The sequence below is a fragment of the Podarcis raffonei genome, chromosome 8, assembly GCF_027172205.1.
Source record: "Podarcis raffonei isolate rPodRaf1 chromosome 8, rPodRaf1.pri, whole genome shotgun sequence".
In the NCBI taxonomy this organism is placed as follows: domain Eukaryota; kingdom Metazoa; phylum Chordata; class Lepidosauria; order Squamata; family Lacertidae; genus Podarcis; species Podarcis raffonei.
Window position 1 is genome coordinate 41,345,637 of NC_070609.1, and position 18,392 is coordinate 41,364,028.

Consider the following 18,392-nt stretch of genomic DNA (forward strand, 5'->3'; position numbering starts at 1 on the left):
TAGTCAACAGCAGTTACATGACATCAGGTAACAGCTAGCTACCTTTGAACCTGCCATTTATCTCTGTTGCTGTATGGAGCAGAGGAGACTTAACTGTTTTAAACGTGGCTCTCTTATCAAGTGCACTTAAAACTGCATAATTCCGTAGTAAAAGCAGGGTCTGTAAATAGAAGTATTAGCAAGCTTGATGCATATATGAATCTGCCTGGGCAGTGTGTTATGAGCCAGCAGATGCAACAGCAAAATTGGTAAGTTCAGAACATAGCAATATATTTACTGAATTGATTGGGAGTTGTTATCTCCTTGTGCCAGGAGATGCAAGGTCTAACCATTATCATTGTTAGAGATTGCCTTGCGGAAGTGATATCTGTTGGCAATAAAGTAGAAGTGTATTTAATAGCTGAGGGCTGATCCAAGGTTCCTCATTTTGCGGAGAGGTTTCTGTGCGTACGCTTAAGAACCTGAGAAGACCCCTGCAGAACCAGGCCAAAGACTCATCCAGTCCAGCATCTTTTTCTCACAGGGGCCAAGCAGATGCCTATGGGGAGCCCCCAAGCAGGACCTGAATGCAACTCTCCCCATGTGTGATGCTGAACAAATGGTATTCTGGGCCATCCTGCCTTCCAGAGTGGAATGCTTGTACACACATAGGCTTTCTTCAAACCTTCAAACAAACCCATGTGAACCCTAGCTGCAACCACTGCTCTCCAAGCATGCACTCATTCCACCCACAAGTGTCACCGGAACAGCTCTTTAGTAAACAAAACATATATTTATGAGGCTCTTGAATCTTTCAATAGACAGCTAAGCAACATTTATTTATTTGCCACACTTTGAGGGTATGTGTCTAGGACAGCGGAGTCCAAACTTTTCCAAAGAGGGCCAGATTTGATGGAGTGAAGGGCCGTAATGGCCAACCAAAGTTGTTCACCTTTTTTTTAGGATTGAAGTTGTTGAGCTTTTTTAAGGATTTTGCCTAAACTGACTGGCGGGCCGGATTAGGCCCCCAAAACGGACTTGGGCCATGCCTGGTCTAGAGCTGGGAGACCACTCAGCCATGAAGTTCACTAGATGGGCTCAGGTCAGCCACAGTCTCCCAGCCTAACCTACCATTGCTAACTTTGGGTGCGTGTACTGAGAATGTGTTGGTTTTTGTACCCAGTCAAGATAGCTTATCAAGGGAAGGTTTATTACATCTTACCAATTAAGATAAACACCTCAATAACCTTGTGACAGCACTAGCTGGAGCAGCTGACTCAGCTTATACAATACAGAAGAATGTATATTGTGAAATGAGCTTTGAGGAATCAAGGAAATCTCTTTGCCAGAAAAAGGGGACACGTTTCAGCACAGTGGCTTGGAAGTGGAGGGCAGGGGGACATTTGAGTGAATGGGAACGTGCAAAAATGAAAACTGCTACTATCAGTCTCCTTGGCTGTCTGTACCTTGTCTGATCCTCTCCTTAGGTGGATGGATTAACCTAGTTTCCTTTTGGTTAGCTAACACAGAGAGCTGCCTTATAGTGAGTCAGTCCATTGGATCATTTAGCTCACTATTGTCTACAATTAATAACAGTGGTTCTTCAGGGTTTCAGACAGGACATTTCCAGCCCTGTCTGGAGATGTTGGAGAGTGAACCTGGGACCTTTTCTTTGTAAAGCAGGTGCTCTCTCACTGAGTCACAGTCCTTCCCCTCCAGTAGGAATAACCAAAGTGATGCATTCCTTCTGCTGTTCAACTTCAACTCCCATCAGTCCAAGTCAACATGCCCAATGGTAAAGGATGGTAGGAGTTGTAACTAAACATCATCTGGGGGGATGGGGGACCATAAATATTGCCCACTTCTGCATAGAGGGATATAGGAAGCTGCCTTATATCATGTTGGTTTTTCTAGCTCTGAACTGTCAACACAAGCACTGCAGGGGAGTTTTACCTGCAAGGCAGATGCTCAACCACTGAGCTATGACTGTTCTCCTACAAGAAAAACAAGAGCAACAACTCCCATCAGCCTCTGCCAACATGCCCAACGTTCAGGGATGTTGTGGCTAATAGTAGAATAACAGAATCATAAAACCGTAGAGTTGGAAGTGACCCTGAAGGTCATCTAGCCCAAACACCTGCAATGCAGTAATCTCAACTAAAGCATCCATGACAGATGGCCATCCAACCTCTGTTTAAATACCTCCAATGAAGGAGTGTCCACCACCTTCCAAGGGAGTTCATTTCACTGTCAAACAGCCCTTACCACCATAAAGTTCTTTCTGGTGTTTCATTGGCATCTCCTTCCTTGTAACTTGTATCCATTGGTTCAGGTCCTATCCTCCAGAGCTGGAGAAAACAAGCTTGCTCAATCCTCTATGTGACAGCCCTTTAGATATCTCAAGGCGGCTATCATATTTCCTCTCTGTCTCCTCTTTTCCAAGCTAAACATACCCAACTCCTCCATAAGGGTTTGTTTTCAGACTGTTGATCATCTTGGTCATCCTCTTCTGCACATGTTCCAGCTTGTTAATATCCTTCTTAAATTGTGGTGCCCAGAACTAGATATAGTACTACATGTGGGTTCTGACCAAGGCAGAATAGAGCAGAACTATTACTTCCCTTTATCCTGCATACTATGCATTTGTTGATGCAGCCTAGAATAAAATTAGCTGCTGTTAAGCATGTGGTCTACGAAGACTACAAATCCTTTTCACATGTCCTAGTGGCAAGCCAGGTGTCTACCATCTTATATTTAATGCAGCTGGTTATTCCTGCCTAAATGTAAAACCTTACATTTGTCCCTACTGAAATTCATTTTGTTAGTTTTGGCCCAGTTCTCCAATTTGTTAAGGTCATCTTGAATCCTGATTCTGTCTTCTGCAGCATTAGCTACCCCTCCCAGTTTGGTGTCAGATTGATTAACATCCCCTCAATTCCTTCACTCAAGTCGTTTATAAAGATGTTGAATAACAACGAGCCCAGGACAGAACCCTGTGGCACCCCACTTGTCACTTTTTTTCCAGGATTATGAGCATCCATTAATGAACATTCTTTGGTTTCGGCCAGTTAAACAGCTACAAATCTACCTAACAGTTACCTTGCCCAGCCCACATTTTACCAGCTTCTCAACAATACTATCATGAGGGATTTTGTCAAAAGCCATACTGAAATCAAGATACACTATGCCTACAGCATTCCCCTGATCCATCATGTTAGTAACTCTATCAAAGAAATGAGATTCGTCTGCCATAACTTGTTTTTGAGAAACCCATTCTGGGTCTTAGTAATCACAGCATCCTTTTCTAAGTGCTCACAAACCAATCGTTTAATTATCTGTTCTAGGACCTTTTCTGGTATCAGCGTCAAGCTGGCCAGTTGGTAGTTACCTGGGTCTTCTTTCCCCACCTTTTGAAGATGGAGACAACATTTGCCTGCCTCCAGGAACATATGGAGCTGCCTTAAATGGAGTCTACCCAGGACGTCTTGACATCTCAGACCAGGAGTGTTTCTCCTTTGTGTTTTTCACAACCTACATGATACACCAGGAGCTGACACAAAACATTTATGTATGCAAAGCGTGTGTTCTGCCACTGAGCTATGGCCCCTTCTGGCTAAGGGAACATAATGAAAAACATACCAGGAGTCCACCAGCTAAACAATGCATGCCTGTGTACTGTGATGTGACTTACAATATAATGCTTTACCTTAAAGTCCCTTTGTCCTCTTATGCCCTTTTGAGCTGGCTGGAACGGGGTGGCATGACAGTCCTTCCATTGAGGGCAGTCTATACCATGAGCCAAGAGGCTGTAAAGTATAATAAGAACTTGTGGGGAATGAGGCACCATCCTGGGACAATTTCTTTGGGACTATTTGGAGTAAATGATTTCAGATCAGCAAGTGTTACATCCTGAAAAAATGCTCGTTCTGTGTAAGAGTCAACTCACACAGTTGCATATCAAAGGGGGTGATTTCTTGAAAGGATAGAGACATATGTAATATGAAAAAAAGGATCTCAGTTATGAATCCTTTGGGTATGGAAGGCTTCTTTTAGTTGTTGACTCCCAGGAGCCATCATTTTATTTTTCCAAAATATCTTGGATATTTTGTCATTCCAGGATATTCTGAGAGGAAAATAGGATTTGCCACCAAAAAAATGGCAGCGCTGACTAATGGCCACCTTCTGCCTCTTCCCTAATTTTTGGTGCTCCAGTGATCGTATATTCTAAATTTCGGAAAGCTAGAGAAGAGAAGGGAAGCATGACTAACAGTGGACGTACCCGTGCAAGCTCAATTAAGGTAGATTTAGGCTTCTGCAGACTCTGGGGTGCCTATGCAGCAGGCCTTGATTCCATCCCTCAGCAGACATTGCATTATGATAATAACAGAAGGCTGATCAAGCATTTAGCAGTCCCACCTAAGTTGCCAGCTGCGAAACTGATTAGGAGCAGCACAGCTATAAAGACATTATGAGAGCTTAGCATCACAGAAGCATGTTCTGTTAGGATGACAGGTCTGGTAAAAAGCATAACAACCACCAGGCTAGTTATCAAGGCAAGGTCAGAGTATTTATTGTAAATACCGGTACTTGCCAGTACCAGTATGTCAGAGGCTAAAAGCCATATAGCATGATACATTTCCTGCCTCAGTGTGAGTCCATCTTTTGAAAATAATCTTCTTTTTTACCAGTTATTGGTAATCAAAGCATCCTTTTCTAAGTGGTAAAGTACTTGCAACCAAGTAGAAACTGACAAATCTGCCAGTTTCAGTTCCTCTCAGTTTCTCATTTTCTAGTCTGAGGTTCAGTTGATCAAATTTCTGCATCGGTGAGTGTTGTTCCCCCTGCCCCAATTTCACAAAACTATTCAAAAGCAAAGTTTATATATATATATATAAAAACAAAAAAACCCACACAAACAAAAGCTGAATGTTGGGTTGACAACTGAATTTTATCCCTCTCCTTATGTGTTTGATAGACTGTCTAGTTCCTCACTGGTGCTGGTAATTTCATAGGCACTGGCCAATACATCTCTACCACATTTATAACTGGTATCAGGGGAGGAAATTGTCTGTCCCCCAGTCCATCAAGCAAAGCCTGCAGAATAAGCTTATTGCAGCCGTCTCTCAAAATCCACACTTCTCTGAATTTTTCCTTGCAGGTCTTCACCCAGGTAATATGTACAAAAATGCATATACTGTGTAAAGAAAAGGAGGGTACTTTTTACCATATGTGGTGGGAATGTAAGAAAGTGAAGGACTTCTGGGAGGTCTTAGGCTGTGATAGCCAAAGATTTTGAAATGATGTTTAAAAGAATGATATGCTGGAAAATATGTGTAAAAACCAATAAAAATTATTATAAAATAAAACAAATATGCATATAATGGGGTGAAGTGTGCACAAGCATTGATAGTGAAAATATCACGGAAAATATTAGGCAAAATTGCATATAAAAATGTGTATTTCATGAGAAATTCGCACTGAAATGCTGATGAATTTTCACGACGTCTTCAAAATAAATAAAATTGTAAATCAATGTGGAAATGTGGAAAACTGAAATTAATTGAGGAAAAAAACAAGAAACCAACATGGATGGATGCACCCTTCTCTAGTGCATGCCCTGGTTCACACACTGAATGGAAAAACACAACTCCAATGTTTCATTGCAGATACAGAATTTCTGTTTGATTATTATGGTGCACCAGCTTTCTGAGTTTCTAAATGGTTATTTTGAGGTTGAATGCCCAGCCTCTAAGGTACAATAGCTTCTTTTACAGGGTCCTTTATCTCTAGTTGCCATATGTCCAGTGGGTGTATATATCAAAGTAATCTTCTCTACTCACATGAAAGGCTATAAATTAAAGCCCACTGTGTATACCGTCTTTATTTGAACAATTGTACAATGGCCTGTCTCATATCCATCGGCACATCTTGGCATAAAGAAAAAATGTTTTCCCCTGTGCAATAACCTTTGTTTATTGGGAGCAAGCTATTCCACAGAGCCATTGCTAGTATTGTCCAGGGAAGGGAAGGTTGAGGCGAGAAAAGCATATTCCAGAGTAGAATGACACCTCAAATATCTGCAGAAAAGGTCAAAAAGAGTGGTGGGCTGCATCAGTTCCAAAACAGGACTTGGTAAGCAGCTGAATCGAACATGAAGCTCCTCATCATAAGCCTCATCATCCCTCTTGTTGTCAGTTCTACTGCAGAGGATTTCTCCCTTGTGGAGGGTATACCATGTTCAAAATACCAAGTGGCTTTCAATAGCTCATGCTATGAGTTTGTGAGGCTCCAGCGCACTTTCACGAGTGCCCAGAGCTGGTGTGAGAGAGGAGGGGGCCACCTGGTCTTTATTGAAAATGAAGAAACCCAGATGTTTCTGCAGGAGCACATCTCTGAGGACAATGAATGGTGGATCGGCATAACCTACAGTTCTTCCTCCAATGAAACTACTGAAGGTAGGGAAAAATAGTATCCCTGTTTTGTGAAATGTTGAAGGGGGGGGACACGTTGGCAAGGTGCGGTGCAGGGGTGGGGAACCTGCCTTCCTAAAGATGTTGCTGGACTATAACTTCCATAATCCCTAACTATTGGCCATGCTGGCTGGGACTGATGGGATTTGGAGTCTGACAGCATATTCAGGGCCATAGGTGTCTCACTCCCAGTTTAGAGGTTAGAGCAGGGGTAGCCAATCTGGGATCCTCCAGATGTTGCTGACTACACTCCCATGACCCTTGGCCATTGGCCAGGCTGCAGGGGGTTGGACTAGATGACCCTTGGGGCCCCTTCCAAGTCTATGATTTTATGATTTGGAGAGCACCATGGTTGGCTACACCTTGGTTAGTTAGTGTACCAGACCAAGACTGTGGAGACTCTGGTTCCTATATCTGTTCAGCCATGAAGCTCGTTGGATTGCCTTGGGGCAACCAGTCACACTCTTTCAGCCTAGTCTTCCTCACAGGTTTGTTTTGAGGATAAAACAAGGGCTGAGAAGAACTTTATGTTGCTATCTTGAGATCCTTGGAAGAAAGGTAGAGTAAAAATGTAATAAACAAGCACATTGGATGTCAGTGGATTAAATTATGCTAAGATTTTTTTCACTGTGCTACTGATGAAATATTAGCCAGCTGAGTCCCAGCGACATAGTCCTATATGAGCTGAACCCATAAGATATGCAAAAATGTGACCACCTCCCACAATCAATATCTAACTAATGGAAAATGCAGAATACTGGATATTTCCACTTTCATCTTATTTTCTTAAGGCAAGTATCTGGTTTTAATGGTTGAATTTTAAAATTGAAAAGAAAAGAAAACCCCTCAGAAAATGCATATAACAGTGAAGATAACATACAAAAATGTATTATACTGAGGAAAATTGCTTGCTAGGAAAAGTGCACTAAAATGCTGACCAATTTTTGTGATTTTTTAAAAACTGCAAACTCGTGCAGAAATGTGCTAAACTGAATTCAGGACTGGAACAAGGAGAAACTGAGAGAAACATAAATTGACAGAGTCACTCATCCCAGTTGTTCAAGTAGGAGTGGCATGTGCACTCATGATGCAGCTTCCTTCCATGCAGGGTCCATGGTTTGGCTCGATACCTCGAATATCACCTACAGCAAGTGGCACCAAGACCTGCCTTCCGTTCTCTCATCGTCATGTGGCTATATCCTGAAAAACGCCGGCTATGACTGGGGTGTAACAGAGAACTGCAGCCAGGAGTTTGACTTTATTTGCGAGTTTGGTAAGAGGTCCTGAACTGAACTTAAGGGTAACTACTTGCACCACACATCATCCCAAAAAAGTTAAAAAATAAGATTTGCACAGAACACAGATCTGCAGCAAAACACATATGCTTATTTATAATCATAGGTGCAACACAGAACACTTAAAAGGCTGTCCTGTGTAAAGCAACCTAACCCATGCATTTGAGAATGTATATTTGTAGCTCGCTTCATTAGTGCTATTCCCTTAAATATGTTTATTAGCAGTTTCAGCGTGTGCACAATACCATGCTCTCATTTTCTTCAATAATGAACTCAAGTGGGGAGTGTCAGCAGTAATGGGCCAAATCAGGCCCATTTCAGCATGCTCAGGTGACCCCAGGGGCTTGGAGAAGCACAAAAGAAGGATGGAGTCCCATTCAGTGAGCTTGGTCAGTGGACACAGAACCTTGAATGATTTCTGAAGAACCCGTCACCCAACTCTGGGGCTGCAAGGGATGTGGGATGAGCATTTTACACTGCAACATCTTGTTGCAGGTCTCACTCGTGGTTGCTGGAATTTTCTCTCCTGCTTCTTTTCTGAATCTTATTCATGCCACCTAGAGGATCATTCTGAAAGTGCTCTCAACTCTATGAAATTCCCACTCAACTTTTTGGAAAAAGTAAAGGCATGGGATTTGTCGTCTGGGGCAGGGAAGGGTTAAGAGGAAAAATAATGCTAGTGTGCTTTTCACAAGGATTGGACGCATTTTTTTAAACAGTCAGCTTGGAGCAACCCGTTTAAATTTCCGCAATCCCACAGAGCACTGTTTTAAAGCTCTCTTTGTTTTTAATGATGATGGTTCTATGTATGTTTGTTTTAATAGTGATGGCCTTATGTATACTTGCTTTTAAGTGGACTGTGTCTTTAGCCAACAATGCCACACACTCATGGTGTTTCTTGTATGTGTGTGCACAGAATCAGGCCACAGCATTGCCTGCGACAACTTCAATGCCACAGTGCAGTGTGGCTCAGGAGAAGTAATTCAGATTGGAGAAAGCTTTTATGGACGGAAAACACCTCACTTCTGTGTGCTAGAGACTCCCCTACAGTTCGATGTCGAAGAGGAATGTAGCTGGATAAGTGTAAAGGATGAAGTTGCAGGTAAGGCTAAGGGGACTTCAGTGTTTTGAACACAGATGGGGGAGAAAATTGATTCAGTGTGCATTTAAAGGCAAATCTATGTGGCAAAGCAAGGCGCTAAGTGAAACGCAGCCAACCTTCAAAATCCTGTTCTCTAGCCAAGTAATGCATATAAAATGCATACATTGTGGTAGAGTGTACATTGAAAATCATTATATTAGCGAAAATGACATGCTGTTGCATCAAACCTTGCAGGGCAGTGCCATGGGCTCCAAGCATGCCAGGTGGCAGCTGATGGGACCTTCTTTGGAGATCCTTGTCCAAGTTTGGGAAGCTACCTGTCCGTTCAATACCACTGCATGGAAGGTAAGCAGCAGCACTTTCTACACCCACACCCACAGGTACCATAAAGAGGCTGGGAAGCATCTCCCAGTGACCAGCTTGCACCTAGATGGACCAGTGCAGCCTGATTCGGTACAAGGCAATTTCACCCACATGACCTCTCCAAGGATGCAGAGAGGTGCTATTATTCTGTGCACTGTTTTACAGGCTTGCGACTGGCTGTGACGGAGGAAAGCTTTATCTTTGAAAACATCACCATATCAGTGAAGTGGCTCCTCTCTCCTTATTCTGGCAATCTCTCCTGCATCATTAGCACCGGAGACGGAAACACTATTGATCCATACTATCCTCCAACGTAAGTCTACGTTTTTGCAGCCAGGCGATGAGGAAGTGAAGGTTTTGTTGTTTTCTTATTTGATGATGGTGATGATTGAAGACACCTTTCAAGTTGTCAGTGATGCCCCAAATCAGGAGAGCAGAACCTCATCCTTGGGGACTGAATCCCTTAAGGACTACCCAGCTTAAGGACTACCCAGCTCGAGACTCTCCCCATCACCCCAGACCTTACCTCTGACTGGGATGTGTCTTTGAGCTGTCAGACTGCATCTTCCTTGCCCGGATGCAGATGGAATGGTGTATGTTTGTTGAGACATCTTGATTTTGCATGGCTGTAATGTAGCCCCCTGTACAAAGTAAGAGTCCCTTCCATTGCTCCGCCCACATTTGCTTCTAGCCACGCCCACCACCAGCATGCAGCTCCTGGAACATCAGAAGGGTATAAAGTGAAGGGGCTGGAAAGAAGGATGACTGGGGTGTGAGTGTGAAGTGGAGAGGCCAGAAGGTGCAGTAGCAGCTCCAAACAGCTCTCCTTTTCCTCTGCCTTGGTCTGCCTGACCCACAAAACACTTCCCTCCTTCCCACGCTTCCCTTTTCTTCTCTCACACTTCTCTGGCTTCTTTGCTTGTCTGCCATCCATTTCCTCTCTTTCATTCCCCTCTAGCTTTGCATGGTACAGCATGCTATATCTCATGTCTCTAAGGGGCTCCCACATATGCCTGCATCAGGGCGGTCTTAAGCATATGCGGCCCTGGGGTGCAAATATCCGCCTGGTGCCCCCCCAGGTTGCACAGTCCCAGGTGCACAGGAGGGTGGAGCCAGCCAGCCGCCTCAGCGTCTCACTGGCTCGGTCGCCTCCAAACTTGCAGCGCAGAGCTGCCCGCAGAAGAGCCTGCTGCGGCGCTCCAACCGACGGACGGGCTCTTCCCCGGACTCAACTCTCGGGCCCTGGACTCTTGGCCTGGTGCCCCTGAGAGCCTGGCGCCCGGGTGCCCCGCACCCCTAGCGCCTATGGGTAAGACGGCCCTGGCCTGCATTCTGCTTGTGCCAGGTATGGTGCTGGAATCAGTTCAGCCCAAAGGCACAAGCAGGACAGAGTGGCCAGGCTGCAGTGCTGAGGCCCACCTGAAAGTGGACTGAGGGTCAATGGTTGCCCCTGGCTCTCAGACTGAAACACACTTTTTCTAGGTAGGAGAGAGAGAAAGGCTTCCCAATGCCACAGCAAAAGAATGAAATGAATGCTTTAAATGCTGCAAAAATGATGCAATTTTAACTTGAAAAATGCACATATGAGCATTGTTGGAGAATGGAATGGATTATCCTGGAACAGGGTGTGGTTGCTGGTTGACTAAAATCCTAAAGAGGAGCACTCGCGCTGCAACATTTTGTTGCAGGTTTGGCTTGTTCTGCTTCTAACATGTTCCATTATGCACCTCAAGCCTGTCTAGCAATGTGACCCATCGCTTCACATCTCCTGGCGAATTCACCATCTTTGTGGAGTGCACAACCAGCGAGTGGCACGTCACAGCTCAGAAACTGATCACCGTGCAAGACAAAATGGATGAGCTTTTGGTGACCGGGTGCTTCAGCAAATATGAAGTAGGGAACACTTCACATTGCAGGACTCTTTATGAAGAGGTGTTATGGATTCAAGTGGAACTTAATGGAGGTCAGAGCCATCACTTCGTTTTTGTTTATATATTCTTTGGCAGATCAATAGTAGTTTGAACAATGTACTTTCAGAGCACATAGGAGAGACCTCTGCTGGAACTGTCCTTTTTAAAAAACAAAACACATTTCATGCTTAGGGAGAAATTCAATTCAATTTGCATTTGAAGGCAAATCCATGTAATTCAGACTTTCTTAAACCATACACGTCCCAAAGCACAGTCTTCCTTTGAAATTAACACTTTTCCAAATTTTGAAATGTGGTTCTCCAACCAGGTAAGGTCCATTGACTTCCCATTTTAGACAGGTGTTGAAAACAGTTTTATTCCCAAAGGCATGTTGTAGCTGATTTCTGTCATTTAAAACTGTAAATTTGATGGATTGTTTTTTTGCTTGTTTCAGTGCTGCTGTGTTTGACATCTGCCTCTGCTTTCTTTTTAATCGGTTTTATTATTTTTATATTTGATTCTTTTGTAATGCCATGCACATGGATGGTGCCAAATAAGTAAATAAACCACATTGCTATAGTATTACGGTAAATAAACTGATACAGTATTTAGTACCTAAAATAAATGTTTTAAATGTTTTGCAAAAGGATGAGAAACGAGATATAATTTACACCACATTTTGGAAACCATTTTTCTTTTTCAGGTAGTGGAGTGACCTATACCGTGCTGGCTGATAACAAAACTCTGATGGAGTCCAGGGTGAAGGAAGGAATCGCTCCTCACAATCTCACCCTGGATGGCACATCCCAACGGCTGCTTGGTCCTGGTGTACATCATCTTGAAATAGTTGCGTCCAGCAACACCACAGAAGCAGACGTTTCAGAAGTCCTGACAGTTCATTTAGTCGAAGCAATCTCTGGTCTTCAGGCCATATTGAGCTCCCACTCTGTGGTTTTAGGAGAAGATCTGGAGATAAAAGTCTCTGTACGTCATGGGTCTCCTGAAAAACTGAGGTTTGAGGTGACCGGGCTGAATGAGACCTTTTCCCACTTGAAGGACTTCACCGAAGGAGAAGCGGAGACCTACAGCATCCCAGTGAAGTCTGAAGGTACTTCCACACAAAAGCACAAACGTGTAACTGAGCTAGATGAGTCTTCTTTTAAAAGTATGAAAAATGAGAGAGAAAGAGAAGGGAAGGGGGAATTTGCAGTGTACCATACATACACCACATGGGGGTGAGAAGGAGGAGCTCCCATCCCCTTTCCCTCTGTGTGGCTGAAGGAAAGCAAGTGAGCAACAGCAAGGAGGAGGAATGGGCCCACCGGGGGCATCTGGCACAAGGGGACCCTCAAAACTGAGGCTGGCCCTGAGACTGGTCAGATGAGCAGTATTTGGGACGGAAGATAAGAAGAACCCGGCTGGATGAAACCAAAGCCCAATCTTATGAATGGAGAACCTGTGGCCCTCCAGATGTTGCATAGGGAGCTGCCTTATAATGAGTCAGACCACTGGTCCTTCTAGCACAGTATTGTCTCCCCAGCCCTACCCAGAGATGCCAGGGATTGAAATTGGAGCCCTCAGCTTGCAAAGCAGATGCTCTACCGCTAATGTATGCCCCCCCCCGCTTCACTGTTCCAAGGGATGAGATATTTGATTTGTGTTTTAATTCATAATTTTTTTTTACTAAATTGTTGTGCATTGCCAAGAGGACTACGTTGATACATTCATAAATAACAGATATAGATATTGCATAAATTAAAGCACCTTGTTCACTCAAATTGCTATAAAATCATGGGTGAAAGGGACTTATCTTGTACTAATATTTTTGGCTCCATTTTTTGTCCATCAAGCCACATGAATCCATGTTCCCACCCCCTTTTTACAAGGTGGTACCCTTCCCTGATTGGCACCAATAGACTTTGCACCTGCCCTAACAAGTTTCACTCCTTAATCTGCCTGGCTCTGTGGATCTTTGGTTCCCAGCTTCTTATTTGCCCTTATTTACCTTTTCCCGTGTCTTCTTTCCAGGTACCTTCCAGGTCAAAGTGTTTGCTGTTAATGCCTTCTCGAACATGAGCACTGATGCAGGAACTGTAATCGTCTCATTTAACAGTTCTCATGAAGAAGGTAATAGCAGGCTCTTGATTATGCCAAATGATGCCTTCATAAAATGAAGAGCAATCATACTTTTTAAATTACGGTATACTTCTGTCTTCTTTTCCTTTGCATTTTATTCATACTGTTGTGTGCTTCCCACTTCCAAGTGGTACGAAGTCACAAGAACAGCATTACAGGATTTGGTATCCTTTTGATGAGAGGGCACCACAGACTTCTTAAACCTAAACCATTCTTAAACCGAGGCACGCTTTTCCTAATAAGGCCTCCTGCCACCGGTGCCCTTCCACCGTTCGGATTCCATTCTTAGACTGAGGTAAAGTTCTCAAACCAAGACACTATTTTCGGTTTTACAGAGTTTGTAAACCAAATTGTTCTTAAACCGGACTGTTCTTAAACTGAGGTACCACTGTACATACTGTATTTTTCCGTGTATAAGACACCCCAGGTATAAGACACCCCCTACTTTTGGGGACCCCAAATTTAGAAAATGGGCATATGCACTATCTGTGTATAAGTCGCCCCCAGATTTGTAACCTTAATTTATAGTAAAAAAAACAACCCTAGTCTTATACACGGAAAAGTACGGTAATCAGAGGACAAGGGAAACAAACAAGCACTCCTGCAGTTGGTAACATATCCCTGTGGAACCATCCCTGGTTTCACTTCTGGTTTGATTTGACACTCCCACTGTTCCCATTCTCTCTCTCTCTCTCTCTCTCTCTCTCTCTCTCTCTCTCTCTCCACCCGCCCCCCCTGTTTCTTGCACACACATACATCACATTGGTGTGTGGACTCCACAGAAGGTTCCTAACAAGGTAATGTAGCCATCAGGCTTGAAAAGCGTTGCCCCTCCCCCTCTGCATTGGGCTGCGCATGGATTCCACATAATGGAGACATGGGACCAGATGGAACAGCTGGGTGCTTAGTACGAGGCAGCATGAGGCCCTGATAAATGAAGTCTGTCTCCCTCCTTCCCATGAACAAACTGAATCCTTATACACTGTGATGCTTCGGGGAGCAATTTCTACCAGTTGCTCTGTAACTTTCACACAGACCTGGAAAAATAACCTTGATTTATACAGAAGAGTTCAGCATGGCATTTGCAGGTGCTATTGAAGCCTTCTGATTTATTCTTTGTGTTCAACAGATCCTCTTGAGGACAAAGAACAGTCCAATGTAAATGGTGAAAAAAGAGTTGTGAGTATCTATTAAAAGAAAGAATGAAAATAACGGAAAAAATCCTTTTGAAAATATTTGACAGGGATTAATGAACGGCTTTTCTTTCTTCTTGGTTAAGACACTGGATTTATTCAAGCTGATACCTTATGCCCTCTTGCCTGAGGGTAATCCCCATTGAACACAGTGGGACTTACTTCTAAGAAAGCATGCATTTGATTGCGCTGTTGTTGGGTTGTATCCAAGTAAGTTGTATTCAGAGTAGATCCAGTGACATGAATAAACCTAAGTTAGTCATGTCCATTAATTTCAGTGGGTCTACTTGGAGTAGGACCAATGCTGGGTATAAGCCACTGTATTTATTGAGGCTACAATCCTAACTATGCTTACTCTGAGGTAAGTCCTTCTGAACTCAATGGGACTTACTCCCAAGTAGGTGGAGTTAGTACGGAAGCCTACGTTTTATGTTTGGCTGTGCTTCAGCAAAACTATCAAAGACAAAACCAGCCAACCAACAAAACCAGTTAATAATAGAAAATATATGCCTAAAAAATTCCTGCATGTCTATGAAGTCTCTGTGGAGCCTTGGGAATGTCCATTCTTCCAGCCTTCATTCCCTGTCTGGAATGTGGGACTGATAATGGCTTATACCATGACAAGATTTTAAAAAGGGAATGTTCTCACCAGGTATCAAGGAGGCAAGAGGTACTTAAACCAAGGAAAAGATGCAACTGCTCTGACAATTACTTTTCTTCATCATTTCTGGTTTAGGATGACAAAGGGAAAAACAAGATCTACATTAAGCCCAGCCGCCATGCCAGTCTCTTCACAACAATCATTCTTGGCTGGCCTGATGACAGCACTAATTCTACCTACACCTGGTCTTGCGGTATGTATGTTGTGTTTCACTGCCTTCTCCCCTTTACAATTGTGACCAGAACTCTCCATTCATCATCATCATCATCATCATCATCATCATCATCATCATCATAAATTCAAAAGCATATGAAAGTGTCCTCATGCTCTAAGCGAGCTGATGTGTTTGGTTTGTTTATCCGAGTTTAGGGCTGGGAGATCCATTTGATTCAGTTCACATTTAAAGGTGAACCTACCTAATTCACACATGCACACAGCCACCCTTTGACATTCTGACACCTCTGATTTTGCAGCGCAGTTCTCCAGTCACACAATGTGTACAAAAATGCATATATGGGAGTAAAGTGTCAATTATAAAAATACAACATTGGGTGCTGGGTTCTCTCAAATGATTCAGCTGAAAATTGCCTTTGAAGGTTATTGCTGGCCTGAATGGGACCAATGTGTGCAAGAGCATTCCATCCTCACAGACCAAAGAGAGATCCGGATCCCGCCGGCTTGCTTACCTCCTCCCAGCTCTGCAGTGACCATGAAAGTTACAGTCAAAAGCCCAGAGAAAGAAGAAAAACAGGATGAGCAATGTCTCTACATTACAGCAAAGCAGGATCTGAGCCTGCAGATCAGGTGTGCTGCACTTTATTTATTTCCTTGCGCTCTGAGGTTCTGACAGTGTCAGGTGAAAGCCTCATACAGAAGCTGTCAGAGGCAGTTTGCTCCTGAATTCCACTTGCTGGGAATCTTAAATGACTAGAGTGCCATTGTGCTCAGGTCCTACTTGCAGGCTTCCCATTAGGGCATCCAGCTGGCCACCAGGAGAACAGGATGCTGGACTAGAGGGGCCACTGGCCTGATCCAGCAGCCAGGCTCTTGCATGGAGAGGTTGAAGGATGGCAAGATGCTACCCTGACAGGTCAGGTGTGCTTGGGGAAGCCAACTAGGCAACAGTAGATCTGTTCAACAGGAAGACGTTCAAGAATCCCAGTTCTGATTATCACAGATGCACAGCATTGATTATATCATTCCACCCAAAAGCACAGAGCTCATTTGGTAGGCAAGCACAGTTTGCTCCCCTTAGCTTGCTAACTGCAGGTCCTGCCTTCCTCCTAGCTGCAAAATGAACTGCAAACCAGTGAATGTTTCTGAAGACGTGACGCTCCTAGCATCCGTGGGGACAGACTCAAAGGCTACGCTGTACAAGTGGTACTTAGATTATACCTTCCACAGAAAGGTGAGCCTGTTGCCCATGTCAGAAATTCTGTACACACACAAAAGTTGAATCAATGAAATTTGCACGTTCTGAAACAATGTGAAAAACAAAACACAGCCATTTTTCAAAATTTGTACTTATTTGAATGTTATGATGCAGTTCCCCGACAAAACAATGTTTACAAAAACTCGATATATTAGGAAAAATTACTTGCAAAACTTCATTAAAAATGTGTTTGTTTGAAGAAATTTGCATTGAAACACTAATGAATTTTCGTGAGAATTATTTACAAAGAAATCTACAAATGGCTACAGAAATGTGGGGAACAGATTTTAAGACTGTAAAAAATGAAAAACTGAGAGAACAGAAATGGACAGATCCATCCTGTGTGTGAGATGACACTTGCTTTGACATAACATCATTTAACCTTCCCACAAACAAATCAGAAGGATGTTCACTAAACAGCCAGCAGCAGACAACCTGCTTATTGAGGGTTTATCTTGATTTGTTTGCAGGGAGATTAGATGACATTGGCTATTTCATGACCAATTTTATCTTTCAGCAGGCCTATCCAGACACATGATATAGTTACATCTGTTTTTAAATTTATTTTATGTTTTTATTGTGATTTTTGTTTTTACATGTTTTCAGTTGTTTTAAAATGTTTTACATAAATATTTTTTTAAAATACTGCATCATTGATGGGTTTGCTGCCCCGGGTAAGGTATCTATTTAATAAAACATTTAAAAATCAAATTTTGATTTCTCTGTGAGGAGGCTAGATGACCTGAAATCAACCGCAGTCTGGATGCACCCTTAGAGATAGAAGGCAGGACTATTAAAAGCTGGTTATCCTTTTGAAAGGGACAGGGGAGATATTAACGCAGCTGTTTGAGAACTAGGTGAAGACCTTGAGAACAGTCTCTTTGCTAGACATAGCAGAAAGGTGACCACAAGTCCATGTTTTAATCCATGTTTCTTCTGCTTTCTCTCTCTCTTTCCCTTGTGGTTCATTCCCCTCACCAGCCCAATCCTCTTCCACCAAGCTGTACCTTGAACGCTTTCCCACAAAGCTCCCTCACTTTGCTTCAGACTGGCACACCAATGTTGGTGCTAAACAGCTCCTTCTTGCAAACCCAGGGAGAAGCGTTTCGAATTAAAGTAACAGGTGGGAGAGCCAGAATTTGGATAATCTACATTTACTATGGCTTTAGTAGTAATTGTTTGCTTCCAACTGGTAGTTTTAATACTGCATGCTATCAAGCGTTGTTTGTTTTCTACCTGTAAGCTGCTCTAAGCACTACTGAGTATTATTTTTATTACTAATAATTACCTGCCCTTCACTCAAAGGCTCCAGGGCAGTTTAAAACAATTGAAAGACAATGTTAAAAACAGTTTAAAACACAGAAATCACAGAAATAAGGTGGGTACATCTCAGGTGTCAAAAACAAAAGATGTGTGCTTCAGCATTCCACAATTTAGGGGCTGCCACAAAGAATGCCCTACCCACTGAACTTCTGAGGGTGGTGGAACAACCAAGAGGGTCTCCTCTGCCGACCTATAGGGAAGGAGGTGGTCTTTCAGGTTTTGAGGGCCTGAATCATTTAAAGTTTTAACTTTAAACCTGTTAATACATTGAATTGAACCTGAAAATGAACCGGCAACCAAAGCAGCTGTTTTAAAGCAGGGATTATGCAAGAACTAAACAGAACCCCAGCCAGTAATACGACTGCTCCATTTTTAACCAATTTAAGTTTCCAAGACATCTTCAGGTAGAAGATTAGCATATTATTAACAGCATTATAACAGCAAAACAAATGTGCAGTTCAGAGTTCTCCCTGGTGCAAAGAACGACAAATATTTCAAAGCCCTGCAGGATGAAACCTACAATGGGCA

At 43.1% G+C, this 18,392-nt stretch overlaps 1 protein-coding gene across 1 annotated transcript in view; it reads left to right on the forward strand.

The window, feature by feature from the left end:
- The first annotated feature begins 6,063 nt into the window (after positions 1–6,063).
- Positions 6,064–18,392, forward strand: part of PKD1L2 (polycystin 1 like 2) — a 57,140-nt gene continuing 44,811 nt past the window's right edge. Inside the window, exons 1-13 of the mRNA XM_053399564.1 lie at positions 6,064–6,434; positions 7,558–7,722; positions 8,661–8,846; positions 9,081–9,191; positions 9,375–9,522; positions 10,943–11,172; positions 11,823–12,227; positions 13,148–13,246; positions 14,385–14,434; positions 15,185–15,302; positions 15,706–15,913; positions 16,397–16,517; positions 17,523–17,664. Coding sequence (XP_053255539.1) covers positions 6,131–6,434; positions 7,558–7,722; positions 8,661–8,846; positions 9,081–9,191; positions 9,375–9,522; positions 10,943–11,172; positions 11,823–12,227; positions 13,148–13,246; positions 14,385–14,434; positions 15,185–15,302; positions 15,706–15,913; positions 16,397–16,517; positions 17,523–17,664 — 2,287 coding nt within the window. The 5' untranslated portion in view covers positions 6,064–6,130. The remainder of the gene's footprint in view (positions 6,435–7,557; positions 7,723–8,660; positions 8,847–9,080; positions 9,192–9,374; positions 9,523–10,942; positions 11,173–11,822; positions 12,228–13,147; positions 13,247–14,384; positions 14,435–15,184; positions 15,303–15,705; positions 15,914–16,396; positions 16,518–17,522; positions 17,665–18,392) is intronic.